General features: G+C 41.2%; 1 protein-coding gene across 1 annotated transcript in view; it reads right to left on the bottom strand.

Annotated features, from left to right (window-relative positions):
- Positions 1-13691, bottom strand: part of SEC23IP (SEC23 interacting protein) — a 28234-nt gene extending 14543 nt beyond the window's left edge. Inside the window, 14 exon segments of the mRNA XM_075026514.1 lie at positions 281-451; positions 1042-1160; positions 1850-2058; positions 3391-3532; positions 4247-4336; positions 4662-4782; positions 6088-6177; positions 6523-6716; positions 7230-7425; positions 8873-9402; positions 13179-13362; positions 13364-13464; positions 13467-13584; positions 13587-13691. Of these exon segments, the coding sequence (XP_074882615.1) occupies positions 281-451; positions 1042-1160; positions 1850-2058; positions 3391-3532; positions 4247-4336; positions 4662-4782; positions 6088-6177; positions 6523-6716; positions 7230-7425; positions 8873-9402; positions 13179-13362; positions 13364-13464; positions 13467-13584; positions 13587-13691 (2370 nt within the window).
- Positions 13692-13862: the final 171 nt, after the last annotated feature.

Genomic DNA, 13862 nt, shown 5'->3' with positions numbered 1-13862 from the left:
AGACATTTTATAAAGCTACAGAAATTACAAAAAATTAAAGACATGATACAAAGCGCCTTAACATAATTGGGGGGGATACACCACACCAAGAAAAATAGTCACATGCATGACATGAAGACTAAATGTTAATTACCTTACTTTGTAACTGCTTTCATGCCTCATGGTACACTAAACTCAAAGTAAAAAAAAAAAAAAAGAAAAAAACCCCAAACAAACACAACCCCTCCGCCCCCAAACATACCCTGGGCAATCCCCATAAATGAAGTGAACCTTATTATACCAGAGACTCCATGTCAATTCGCTCCTTTTCAAATGTGCTTGCATAGTCTGATAAACTAAGCATTTCCAGAGTCTTCTGCAAAGTAGGAACATCATCATCTATTTCAGGCTCACAAAGGTCATCACCAGAAGTAGTAATTGAGGAGCCCAAGGAACTGGTATCTTCAGTCATCTTAACAAAACAGCACAGAAATGGAATCACATCATCTAACAGTGAAAAACCAATATGCAGCAAGTAAAAAAAAAGTTTAACTACTTTTTCATAAAAACATTATCACTTAAGCTTTGTAAATTAATGCCCATTCTTAGTAAAGCAGGATTTTTTCCACTAATAATAGACCAGCAAAATACATACTTAAAAATTACTAAGAAAGGCAAAAGCTTTCCAACACTCAGAAATATTTCCTTTTACTTGTCAAACAACTGGTAACTGTTTCAAGCCTGAACACAGGTAGATTCTTTCCCTCTTATGCATCTCCCCCATCATTCAGATATTGTTAAGACTCAGGTTACATGTCCACAAGGGTCAAAGCTGATGTTCATGATCAAATCCCATTACTGGCCTATTTGGAACTTGAGAGAGATGCGAACAGTTTGTCCTGAGAACTGACAATATTTACAAAACTGCGTATTTCCATTAACATGTTAAAATGTACTATCAGAACCCACAACCATTTTTCAGCTAATAAATTTTGAAAACTTAAGAAAAAGTTGCTGAAAATATCATATCTATTTTCCTGGAAAGACTAGCATGCAAATTACCTGTTTATCATGAACAGCCACGTCCTTTACAGTCCCATTAACACCAGTGAATGGTCCAGTATTTACTGATGAAGCCAAGTCCTTCTGGTTAGACAGTATGTCAAATAGAATTAAGGAACCTGGAAGCAGGAATTAAAGTTGCCTTGGGAAAAATGTCAGATTTTCCTATCCCTAAATCCCAAGCATGATTTATATGCAATAGTAATAGCAATGTACAGACTGATTAAAAAAGATGGCTGAATTAAAACTAAAATACCCGCATATTAAATTGAACATGATCATTCTCAGCAAAAAGCAAACCTTTCCTCCCAGCCTCCCCCCTGGTTCGTGCTTTATGTAGTTGCCATGATTACACTATCGTTCCTTAACCATCTTAGACTGCTTGCCAATCTGGAGGAAAAGTTCCAGCCCAAACCAGTATGCCATATGTCGTTCTAACACTAATTCTATGTTCCAAAAAATTATCTTATTTTTACTAAGTGGGGGTTCTGAGACACAGAATTTACCCACCTAACAAGACACCAGATAACCTGTCAACTTTTAAACACAAATTAGACACTAAGTCTTCATGAAGGAAACTAAAGTGGGGGCGGAGTGGGGCAGGGAAATGTACGCATCCATGAAGTACTAACCTTCTCTCAATGCTTTATAAACTTAGTTATTGAGAGGCGTTTGACTTTTAGTCAGCCATATTCTGAAAGACAACCATGCCCTATCAGCTAATTTTAGCCTCACGCTTAATGAAGGTTCCATCTGCCTTAGTGTAGGAATGTTGGTTTTATCCCAAATCAGTTCCTTCGATAAGTACCTAAACTGTGCCCAGCCACAGAGACTCCTCCTTTGAAGTCTGGGTTGCGACTCATGAAAAGTGCATACAAACGATTCATTTCCATCCCTACTTTGTCCACAATCGTCTGACAGTAGGTGGGGCTGTTGTAAAACAGTATGTCAAGGAGTGTTTCATTGGTGAAGTGGCGCAGGCGTCCAATGCTCGGCAAAGTTATTTTTTTTATGTTCCTAGTAACACAAAATCATTAGAAGCATGAATGCCTTTGAAGAAATGCAGATAAGAACTTTGATAAGTTTTGAAATGACAGGTAGTAGAACTGCAATGTAAACACTACAGATATGGTTTCTACATACAGTAAAAAAAAAAAAAAAATACAGCCTTCTGACCTCATTGCATATTCATACGTTAGTGCTATCTGCTGATTGTACAAATTTGAGAAAGACACAGCCCCCCTTTTTCTCTCCAGGCTGAAGGGATGTCTGAAATAATCTCTTCTTTGTTCCAACACTGCTCTCATATAGTAACAGGAAAGTTTTGTGAGCAGATTGGTCAAAGTAGAAGAGAAAGAGAACTCGCATATAAAAATTGAAGGTGAAATTCAAGTAACAGGCAACATAATACTCTTTTTGAAGAAGAAACTTCACATCACCATCTGCCTGCCTGGAGTTAAGACAGCTGCAATGGAATTGCTAGAGAACTGAGACTGCCTTAGCTAGTGTTGCCTGGTTTGATTAACAGAATAAGGATCCTTCCTCATGATAATGCAGTGTTCAAGTGTGAATAAAAGACTAAGACTCTAGGAAAGCAATATGACTTGACTAAGCTAGAACAGTTGGGAGAACACCATCCTGCGCTCTAAATGGTACAGGTTGCTACCCTCGCAATTTCTACTTCCCTATCTCTAAGCCAGAGAAAACAGCTTGAAATGTCAAGCAATAGCAAAGGGACAGGCACCAGGAAGTGATTTTGAACTGATGTAACACTCCTACGCAAACATAGATACTTTGTTTAAAAAAAAAAAAAAAAAAGAAAATCTTAGCTCAACTGCCTAATGATAATTCAGGTACTACTTTAGAACTGGACAGAGGGCTCAATGCCTTCCTCAGAAAGAGGACACTGACATCTAGGGTGAGACTCAATCAGACTGCAGGAAGGTACAAGTGAGAAAACTCCCCACTATAAATTGTACACAGCTGCTGCTGGGCAATACATCATGCTCACCACCTCGTACTTACAATCACTATCTCTACACACTCACTCATCGTCATGTATCAATGCATTAGCCACTTTCATGAAAATGCAGTACTGAAAAACTGTGCGTACACGTATCCTGTCACTCAATGTCATGAAAATAAACAAGAGAAAAATACTCCACATGCCTTCCCAGCTTTCTCTATACTCGTCATCAAAATGTTAACAAAAACCGCGATTCTCTTTTGTAACAGTCGCACATTTATTCATCTAGCTTACAAAGCATATTAACTTCTCTTTTTATCCACTTTACAAAAACTGTAAGATGCAGCTTGTATGAAGTTCTCAACATTAAACGATATACTCACCTGTCTACACCTGTTGCATCTCCATGCAGAGAACTATGCCAGTGAACTGGGAGAAATTCCACCCTGCTCACTTTATGTTCCTCTAAAGATTTCTTAAAGTGAGTCTGCAACAACTTCAGAGAAACAGTCCTAAAATCATCAACTGTAGAGAAGAAGAATAATGAAAATCTGACAGTAGCGGTACTCATGTAGCACACAATTACAAATATTCTTTTTTTTGCCCTCCAACTTCAGACATAGTCAATTATAAATGAAGGAAACTGCGAAGCGGAAAAATGTTCAAGTATTACTCCTCTAACTAGAAGAAAACGTATTTTAGTTTTTTTTAAAGTGGATTTTCTAGCAAGGTTCCATTCATCTCGCAATGAATGCATTTTTACTCCATGACCAGACATGGCCACTCTAATTTCCTCAGTTGTACTAGAGTGTAGTAAAAAAAAAAAACAACAAAAAACAAAAACCAAAAAACCAACCAACCAAACAAAAAAAAAAAAAACACCACACACACAAACAAAAAACCACCCACACAAACACCACCACAAACACAAGCCACACAAAGCAAACACATACATCCACACCACAAAAAAAAAAAAAACACATCCCATACACCCCAAAACCCAAACCATTCTGCAAGTCTAATATTGAGGTCTAATATTAAGACCAGTTAAAGCCATAAGTCTGACAAAACACGGGTTCTGCTTTTGGAAAATAATCAGGAAAAAATTCTACCAGAAATTGAACTTCTTAACATTAGAGACTTTGTTTTTAAAAGGCATGCTTATCTGAATGAGAGATCTAGAGGCCCACAATTAAACAGTCAAGAATACAACTTCTCATTAAACAAGCAAAAACTTACCACATTCAACAATGCTTCTAAATCTCAAGTCACATACAGGACCTATGCCATGAACCATAAATACTAGATGGTCAATTTGGGACATTTCTCCTGTAGAAAAAGAAAAGAAAAAATTCAGAGTACCAATATGTACTGCAGTGGTGACATTTAGAGTCAAGCAACTTTAAGATGTACTTGCTTTATAAAGCCTATTACATAACACAGTTCAGGACATAACATAGCCCACAGCACTCCTTTGATTAAAAGAAAACCCAAACCAGATAACTTCTTTCAAGCAGCTTAGATTAAGGAGTAACTTTAATCTTTAGATTCTAGGCACGAACAGTGCATTGCCACTTCAGTCACTATTGTCCAACTTTTGCACAGAACCGAACGAACTGCTCAAGTTGCAGACCCACATACAGTAATCACATACCATCAGGAATTTCATCATGGTCATCATCAATTCCACGTTTCACTACCCTGGGTCTTGCCTGACCATCTTGAGTGCTGCCCCATTCATCTGGTGTGGCAGAAGGTTGGAACTGAACTATGACCTGAAAAAAATACATTGTCCAATTACAAACACAAAACCTTATGATTCATATTGTTAGTCTGAAAGCATCGCATGGTTTAACACACTTTTTGTTTGATTGCTTTACCTTGCATCTGAGACTCGACTGTTTTCTTCAGTTAGCACATATGCAAAAAAAAGCCTTAGAAAACCCTAGAGCTATTCCTTGTAGCAGTGACAGCTTCACTAGAACTAGATTATAAACTAACACAGGTAATTCTCATTAGTGTGAAAAGCAACCAGATGACTTAAACAAAAGTAACCACTAGTTGAAGAAGCTGGCCTGCTCAGTGATTCTTAACAATTTTAACTCCTTAGACAAGCATTATTCAAGCTCCTCTTTCCTATACCCCAGTATCCACTCTTCCTTAGCAGATAACTGTTTATGTGAGGATACTGAACACTACCCCTACTTACAATTACTCGGGGCGGGGGGGGGGGGGGGCGGAGAAGAAAAAAGAAAGAAAAAAGTGGAGTGCTTTTCAGGGAAGGACAACAACACTGAAAGTAGCCCAGAAACCCCAGAAAGTGAGGAATTCAGTAGCACAGCTGTTTATAAGACTTACACTGACTCAGTATAGTCTGAATTCATATTTACAACACCAAGTGGTTTAAGCACTCCTTCTCCAGGTTTTTACTGGACAGAAGTCCTTAACCAGCATTAATAAGTGCTTAAGGTAGGAGCAACTGTGATCCTTTCTGGCCCTTGGATTATTTTATTTATTTATTAATTACTGCATGTGTGATAAGTGAACAGTCAACAGCGTTGGTCAATAAGGCTAAAGTCCATGTTTTAATCACATGAAACTGTTAGCAGAGTATTTGGAAGAACTTTTATAGCTTTTTTTTGCTATACATTCTCATAGCCTAAAAATAGTTGCAGTGGAAGAGTTCTCATGGCTTAGATACACAAACTAATTCCCTTATAGTTAGATTAATGCTCTTCTCCACATGAAAGCTCTTAGTTTAAATTACTTTCCATTCGGTACAGGCTGTCTGAGGTTAAACTAATTCAAATTGCCTCCTGTTTGCAGCCAGTTATGCTTAGTTGAAATATTTACTATGCAAACCCTTATTCTTCTTAGGTTTCAGAAAGCATTGTCTTTTAATCACGTGACAGCATATCGAAGCAAGGAGCAGTTCAATGTTCTATAAACTTTATCATCTTTAATACACACTTATCCAAAACAATCAAACAAGACTAAGACTGCATTCAGTTTATGCTTCCATCCATCTGCTCATTCACCCCTAATGAATTCTGTGAGAACCAATTGCCAAAGTCTATTACCTTGGGATTATGCATAACAATTGTCTCCCCATTTGGGAATTCAAGCCGCCGATGCCATTGATTTGTCGTTACAGCCCTTTTATATTCTGCCTGAAACAGTAAACAAGTTACACAAAATCAGTATGCCTTCTCAGACGAACTATTTTTTGGCCTTGTGCATCATCTGTAATGTTAAAGTTATAATTTACATAACTTTATTTATACAAAAGTGTCACATGAAGCACTACACAAGTTGATTTTAGGTCACAATGGTGCAGGACCTATGCATGAGCAACATGGCCTTCTAGCCACTCCCCTTTCCAGGATTTGCTTACTTACATTCTAGAAAGTGCATTCTGGAAATCATTTTCATGAAACACAAAGTAGTATTTCTAAGGTCATAAATACAAAGAACTATCAAGTTCTTCATGAAGTTTATATAAAGGTAATACTAACCTCTAGCTTATCACTAAAATCCTCAGTGTAAGGAATAAACCGGCTATCCTTGTCTCCCTTATAAAACCACATGCATCGTCTCACTTCAGAAGGCTCTTCTTCCCAGTAAACAGCTTTCCTCATTCTGTCATACAGGTACACATCATAGCGTCCCCCGTCAGTGCTCAGAACCACACTCTCAGGATCAGGCTGGACTATGACACAAAGTCACACTCGGTTACAATACTAACACATACAATCTTTTTTCTCTGTCGCCCCAGCCCCAATCACTTCTGTGATGAATTAAGGCCATTAAGACAGATAGCTATACCTTGGAAGAGAAGCTTCGTAATATCAGGCAACCATTGTGTTGCTCCTAAAACACTTCTATATGCTCTGTACACCACAAAAAAAAAAACCTTTGAGCACCTCCCAAATATGAATACTTACTCCAGAGCTGACAGAGTTTAACAAAAAGGCAAACCAAGACATGGGTAACTAGGAATTCTATGTGAAAATGCAATATCCACTAGGGATATACATCTTAACACTGACAGCACGAAGCAATAGATAACGTAAGTGAATAAATCAAGTAGCACAAAATACATCTTCAAGATGTGTATTAACATTACTTATTACTGTCATATCACTCTCTCACTGGTGAGTGGCATTACTCTAATATCTTCCTTCTAGTCCTTCTGTTCACCTCTGAGTAAGATATGACTTACCGGAATTATAGACTTCCTCTAGTTTTGCAGAATCCAGAATGCTGAATGGCATCCATATTTGCTTGTCCTCCACCTCCTTACAGTAGAACCAGTGTGGCTGAACGGGCTCATATTGGTTCTGCAGCAAAACAGGAGGTGCCTGGACCAGTGGACCTGCAGGCCTGGGAGCTCGGAGCTGTGACTGAGACTGTGGAAACTGAAAATACATATGGGCTCATCACCTCAATCTCACATAGTTTTTACAGAACTGATCTATACTTTGCTATAGAGAGAACACTCTGAGCCTTTATTTCTAACATTTTTTCTTCCCCAAGAACATTATCTTTCATTATAAAAATGTTATAGACAAGTTGTCTGCTTTATCATGTTTTTGAAAACTTACAACTTTTCAAATTGAGAAAGGATGTGAATTTCATTCCCACAAATACTGTTAAAAACTGTTATGGTCTAGCACCTTGATTACTTAAAACCAGTAAGACTTAAAACATTCTCTTAAATTTTCAAAATTCAGGCTGAGCTTATTTCTTACAGCCACCAAATCTGACATGAAAATTAAAATGCACTCTTCTCATTATTCATTTATACATAATCACACTTTTGCATAAAGATTTGTCAATTTTAACAAGTGGCCACTTCAGAAATAGCTCTCTTCCTGCAAAGTGATCAGGACAGGCAGATTTCAAACTCAAATGCAGCCTCAGGGATGCAAGAAAAGTAACTGATTTTGAAAGGGACTATAGCCTACATAAAGCTGATTTCATACAAATTGTACAAAGATCCCAGTTAGCAAAACTAAAAGCAAGTGATGTCAGCAGTAGCAACTGCTTTGGTTGATAGACTTAAAGGAAAAAAAAAACCTAATATATTGTACAATATATAAAATCAAGCAAACAGAAGTTCTGAAATTCTTCAATCTAAAACTCCAGACTGTTTAGGTTGTGCTGCCTTTGCTATGTTTTTTTGTCATTGTATAATCTTTCTATTCTTTATTCACAATAGCAGCAATATAGCAATAGCTCAGGCAAAATAAAAACAATTTTTGTTGTTTTTAAGGAAAACTTGTCAGGTTATTACTAACCCATTCACATTATTTTAATAAGGCTTTTGTGAAGGTAAAAGAAGACTGGAGATTAATGCTTTATATCACATAAAATCCTCAACCGATGTGTTTCAAAGGGTTTGCTCACAATTTACGTGACTTAGATCATAATTTCAAAAAGTGCTGGCTTCACCAGCAAAACCAGCTTGAAAAGAGTTTTTTAGCCCGTATCTTGCAAATGGCTGAATGACCCGATTTACAGCAGAGGCACAAACAATGCAGCAACACAGCTGAAATGGCAGCAAACTCAGACAGAAAAGAGCAACAGAACTTCACAACCTGGCTTTGTTTCTGACACCAGGGACTCAGGTAGCTACAGCCTCAGGGTACACTCACTTCAAAGATCGGGAAGTTTTCTTAAAGCAACAGTTGCAGTTTAGTTCTAGTGAAAAGATTTTGCTATCAGAAATAGTTCAAGACTTTTTCTGGAGTTTTTTGGGGTGGGGAAAGAAAAATCTTCAGAAGATAAAACATGCAGTTCAAAGAGGACAGTGACTTAAATTGTTTTGTTCTGGTACCAGGACATCAGGAATGAATTATATACCTGTGTCAATGACCCTGGAGGTGTCTGATACATCTGGACAGGTGGTACAGAGGATGGTGGGTGAGCAGCTACGTGACTCTGTTGCAGCTGCGGCGGAGTAAGGTACGGGTTGGCTCTGCTGCTCAGGGTGGTGTGCCGATAAGGGTTATATCCCTGCTGAGATGTTCCTTGGGGAAGAGTAGACGCATTTGCAGGCGGGGGACAGCTCTGCTGAGGAGTCTGATAAGCTGTGATTCCCACCTGTGAAGTAGGTGGTGCACTGTAGGAGGACTGTGACTTAGGAATATGCGGTGAAAAGGCATTTTGCCCATCCTGTGACCCAGGCACAAGTGGAAGTGAAGGTGGAGGCCTGGAGAAGGCTGGTGCTCCAACGGGTGGTGCAACAGTTGTTAAGGGTGGCTGCCCAATACTTCCAAATGGATCACTGCTACTAGGTACTTGAGAGAAATAGTTGAAAGTCTGTGGTGGATTGGGGCTGGCAGAAGTCTGACCCAAGAAGCTGTCCTCTTCACCAACATCCGCAGAATCATCTGCAAAAACAAAAAGATCACCAGAGATATTGGAGAGGTTCAAACCAGTTAGTTACCAAAACTCTGCTGGCCCCCATAAAGCCAAAAAGATTACAAACCTTACACATCCTTGACGATTAAACACATCATAAAGTGAAACAAAAGATATCATGTCTTCAAGAACATTTAAATGGACCATAAAAGTTACTTGGTGTACACAGAGAAAGCAACAAAAATTAAAAATCTGAAATAAGAGACCAAAGTATGACTGAAGTCAGGACCTTCCCAAGTCAACTAGGCAAAGATCCCTGGAAGGGATTTTAGTGCCCTGGAAGCAATTTCCCTTATGCCTACCAAATGCAAGAGCAGCCTTGGTTCATTTTCTTTCACCATGAAAACAGTTACTAAGCATAGGACTTTATGCTCTGATTTTTAAGACTTCCAAGATCAAATTCAAAAGTAGAGCTTAAGGACATTCTCAAATAGGCCAAACCGAGTGGTTAACCAATGCATTCTCGCCTGCTCCTTCAGCAGAGCCCCCGCAAGGTTTCTCATTTTACTTGCAAGGTGGCCATAAGTCATCGCTCCAAGTCATTTGATGAGCAGGACTTATTCCAGTTCTCTCTCAAAATCCTACTCTAGACTGGCACAAGAGCTAAATCTCTGGTGCAGAAAAGTAAGTCCCCATTCTGTGTAATCGTAGGAGAGGGCTTAAAAAGGTGCAAGACAATGACTGCCCTTTCGCAGTGAGAAAATACATAAACCAGGTTCTGGTCAATCAGAGTTTTCTGCTTTGCAGCGACCTACTAACAAGTGGAAAAAAAAGTGGCTTGACATTATCACAGGTCTCACAGTAAGCTCAGTTAAACCTGTGATGGTCTTAGCATTACTGCCTGCCTCCTGAAGGAACAGCACCTTGCAAGCAACCAACACAATTTGCAGAAGTCATAAGAGCGTTGTCATCTGCTCTGGCAATCAAATAATCCCCGGGCTATGGGGAAGAAACCACAGAGCTATCATCGCTTCTCTGCTACTCAATCCCTAGCCAAAGAGAGAGACCAAGCATCTCTGCAGCTACAAGCAGCCAATAACAAATGTCTTTATCCACAGCCAACATAACTGTAATATAGAATATCAAGGGAGCACAGGGGAATCCACAGAGAAGCCTCCCTAGGAAGCTGCTGTTCTAATTAATTAACCATAAAAGAAGCAGCTGCCACGACTAAAATGGACTATTTTAACCGTCTTTTATTAGCAGTCTTTTCAGATGATGTCTGTTTGAGGCATCACCTGCATTTATCAATTTCTCTTACTTTCACCTATAGCATTTTATCCCGCTTTGAGGAACAAAACGCAAAATCTACATGTGTGAACCATCATGTGGAGAATACTAAAACCATTTATAGGCAAAAACCACTATGAAGTCAGGCCTATGGATTATCTCTGAACTACAAGCAGACTAGCCATTTATATTAAATAAGCGGTCTCAACTTCTAAACAATAAAATTCTTCTTCCTTTCACATTTCATAACCATTGTGGAATAGAGAGGAGCATATTGTACACCATGCTGTTAATTCTCAGCTTTCCAAGTAACTGGTAGCAGAGGCAATTCACCTCACCATGTCAGATCATGATAAACATGTAGCAATGTGCTGAAGAGTTTTCAAGGCCTTTACCAAATGCCCGTTCACAGAACAGCTACTCTTCTCCAATTTCGACTAGGTTTCAGAGATTTAGTCTAACTGTACCTTTCCTTGCAAAATGAGGTTGAAGAAGTTCTGCCAAAACAAAAATTATACTTATATGTGTGTGTATATATGTACACACACACAAGTTTTCCAACACAGTACCTTACTTTCTACTTTGCCTTTTTCTAATTCTGCAAAAACTATGTTGGAACATAAGCCTGGACTAGCAGAAAAACTAGCACTTCATACAAATTTAAAAATTTTCTGTGAGTGTACAGCTTTGACATACAAGGGCAGCATTCTTCCCATATACAAAACAGTCTTTCTTCAACCGTGACTGTGTGACAACCTCCTGTATATCCCTCCATATATAACGTGGAACCTTGCCATTCACAGATTGTCACCTGACAACCACAAGTGACACTAGTCCACTTCCTTATTGGGAACACTCCTCTCTGTCTACAGTAAGTATATTGGTTACTTCACCCACACCTGAGCCAGAGAATGTATCTTCTATCATCAAACTGCAAAGCACAAAACACTTATTACTCGCTCTTGGAAACACAAGAATTTTATAACTGCACACAGCTTCCTAATGTTGGCTGTCAGATGTCAAACAACTCCTGAGATCAATTCTTATTACAGTTTACACAATTTAAAATACAAACTCAAGAGCTTGTTCTTTCCTGCTTCAAACTATGATTCAAGATGCAAACTGCTCTACACAGCCAGATCCCTGTGACACCTGGCTGGACAAACAGTGAGCGCAATGGACCACTGAAATAGAACATTTAACAGGACACAGGCCTTACTCAGGTGGACACGGATTGTGGCACAACCTCCAGCACTGAAGTTCACTCCAGCTGCAAAACTATGAATCTGCATCCCATCAAATTTTAAGTGAGATGGAGAGCATATGATTCACCACATTAATGAAATCCCATCAGATTTTCTCCTTGGCTAGCTTCAAACTCTTCAGGAAATTGCCACATGACAGTCATCTGTGCAGAACTACTGGCAAGACTGACACTTAAAAACTACTTTTTTTAAAAAATGAAAACCAATGTATATTTGCAAGAAAGAAAAACTATAAAGATTGCACAATGTAAGTAGTAAATATATCAGCTACCTAGATACCTCAAGTAAGTAGGAATAATATTCTAATGCTTCTAACCCTGCCACCCAAAAAAATGCAGTTGATATAAAAAAATGTTTCAAAGCCATACTTGGCAAACATGTTCTTAAATCTACAGAGATGTACTCCACTGATTTCCAGCTATATTAACACTTGTTTTAGCTAAGATACAACAGCATCGAAATCAAGTCTTGGATTTTGGACTCAACATGTGCTGATGCAGTAAAATTTAAGATAATCTGATTTCTAGTTGTATTTCTAATACTTAAAGCTTAAATCTCAGACTGAACGCATTTCCAGAAAAATCTGTTCCTTTATCTGAAACTATTTGAGTGTCAGATTTTAAGTTGCACATGCACGTGTTTGGAACACCATTAAGGCTTTAGAAGGACAGGGTATTAAAACCACGGTTAAGTTACCAAGGCCATTTAAGGTGCCTGCTTAACATGCTATTTTCACACAGGGAAAATAGAAGATAACATGGCAGAGGAGCTTAAAAAGAGCGAAAACACTAAGTACATCCCTGAATGGAAGTACTGACAGCTGTGAATTGCTGAAACAAATATGCTAATCAATGAACTGAAAACACGACAATCATCCCTTCTCCTTAGACACAGAACTAAAGCCCAAACACTTGAGCACAGGCAGGAAAGCGGAACGCACACATCTCGAGCAGCTCGTCTCTCCTGAAGCATCAAGGCCCGGCAGCTAGCAGTGACAGCCAGCTCAGCCAGCCCTACGGAGAGAAGATTAGGCTCCAACCGACGCGTAGCGGGCCCAGACGCCGACCAGGCCCGCGGCACCCCTCGGCAGGCCCCGGCTCGGTTCCTCGGGTCTCCCACCGAGCCCACAGCCCGTTATCCAGCGGCGCGGAGGGCACAGTCCCGCCGGGCTCCCGCAGAACCCCGCCGCGCCCTCCCGCTTCCCTCACAGCGGCCCCTCAGCAACACCCCCCCCCGGCCGGCCTCCCTACCGGCTGCCAGGAGAGCGGGGCCCGGCGGTATAGCCGGAGCCTGGCTGACCGGGATGAAGGGCACGGTGAAGTTGAACTCGGTAGCGGAGGAAGAGAAGAGCAAGTTGGTGCCGCCGCCGCCGCCACCACCGGCAGCCCCGGGCTTCGCCGCCGCCATGGCTGCACCCCGGCCACGTCCCTTCCCCCGCGGCGGCCCGGCCCTTTCCGCCCTCACCGCTTTGCCCGCTTCTAAGATGGCGGCGGCGACGCGCCCCGACGGCCTCGCCGCGTACGGGTGAGGAGGAGAAGGCGGGCTCGGCCGCCATTGCCGCAGGAAGAGGAAGAGGAAGAGGAGGGCGGAAGCGGGGAGCCCCCGTGCGAGGCTTGCGAGCGGGACTTGGCGGCTGCAGGCTGCCGGCGGTCCCCGTCGTCCCCCCCCGCCTTGCCCTCGTCCCCCGCCGCGGCGAGGCTCGCCCCCGCCATGCCGTGCGTGGCCGACTGGCTCAACAACCCCTTCAGCATCGTGCAGGGCATCTTCGGTGAGCGCGGGCCGGGCGGGGCCGGGATCCTCTCGGCAGCCACCCGGCCGCCGGGAGGGCGGCGGGACGGGGGCTTCTCCTCACGGGGTGGCGGCGGGACGGGGGCTTCTCCTCACGGGGTGGCGGCGGGACGGGGGCTTCTCCTCACGGGATGGCGGCGGGACGG

Source organism: Buteo buteo, chromosome 4 (genome assembly GCF_964188355.1).
Source record: "Buteo buteo chromosome 4, bButBut1.hap1.1, whole genome shotgun sequence".
Taxonomy (NCBI): Eukaryota; Metazoa; Chordata; class Aves; order Accipitriformes; family Accipitridae; genus Buteo; species Buteo buteo.
This window is presented reverse-complemented; position numbering and strand designations above follow the sequence as displayed.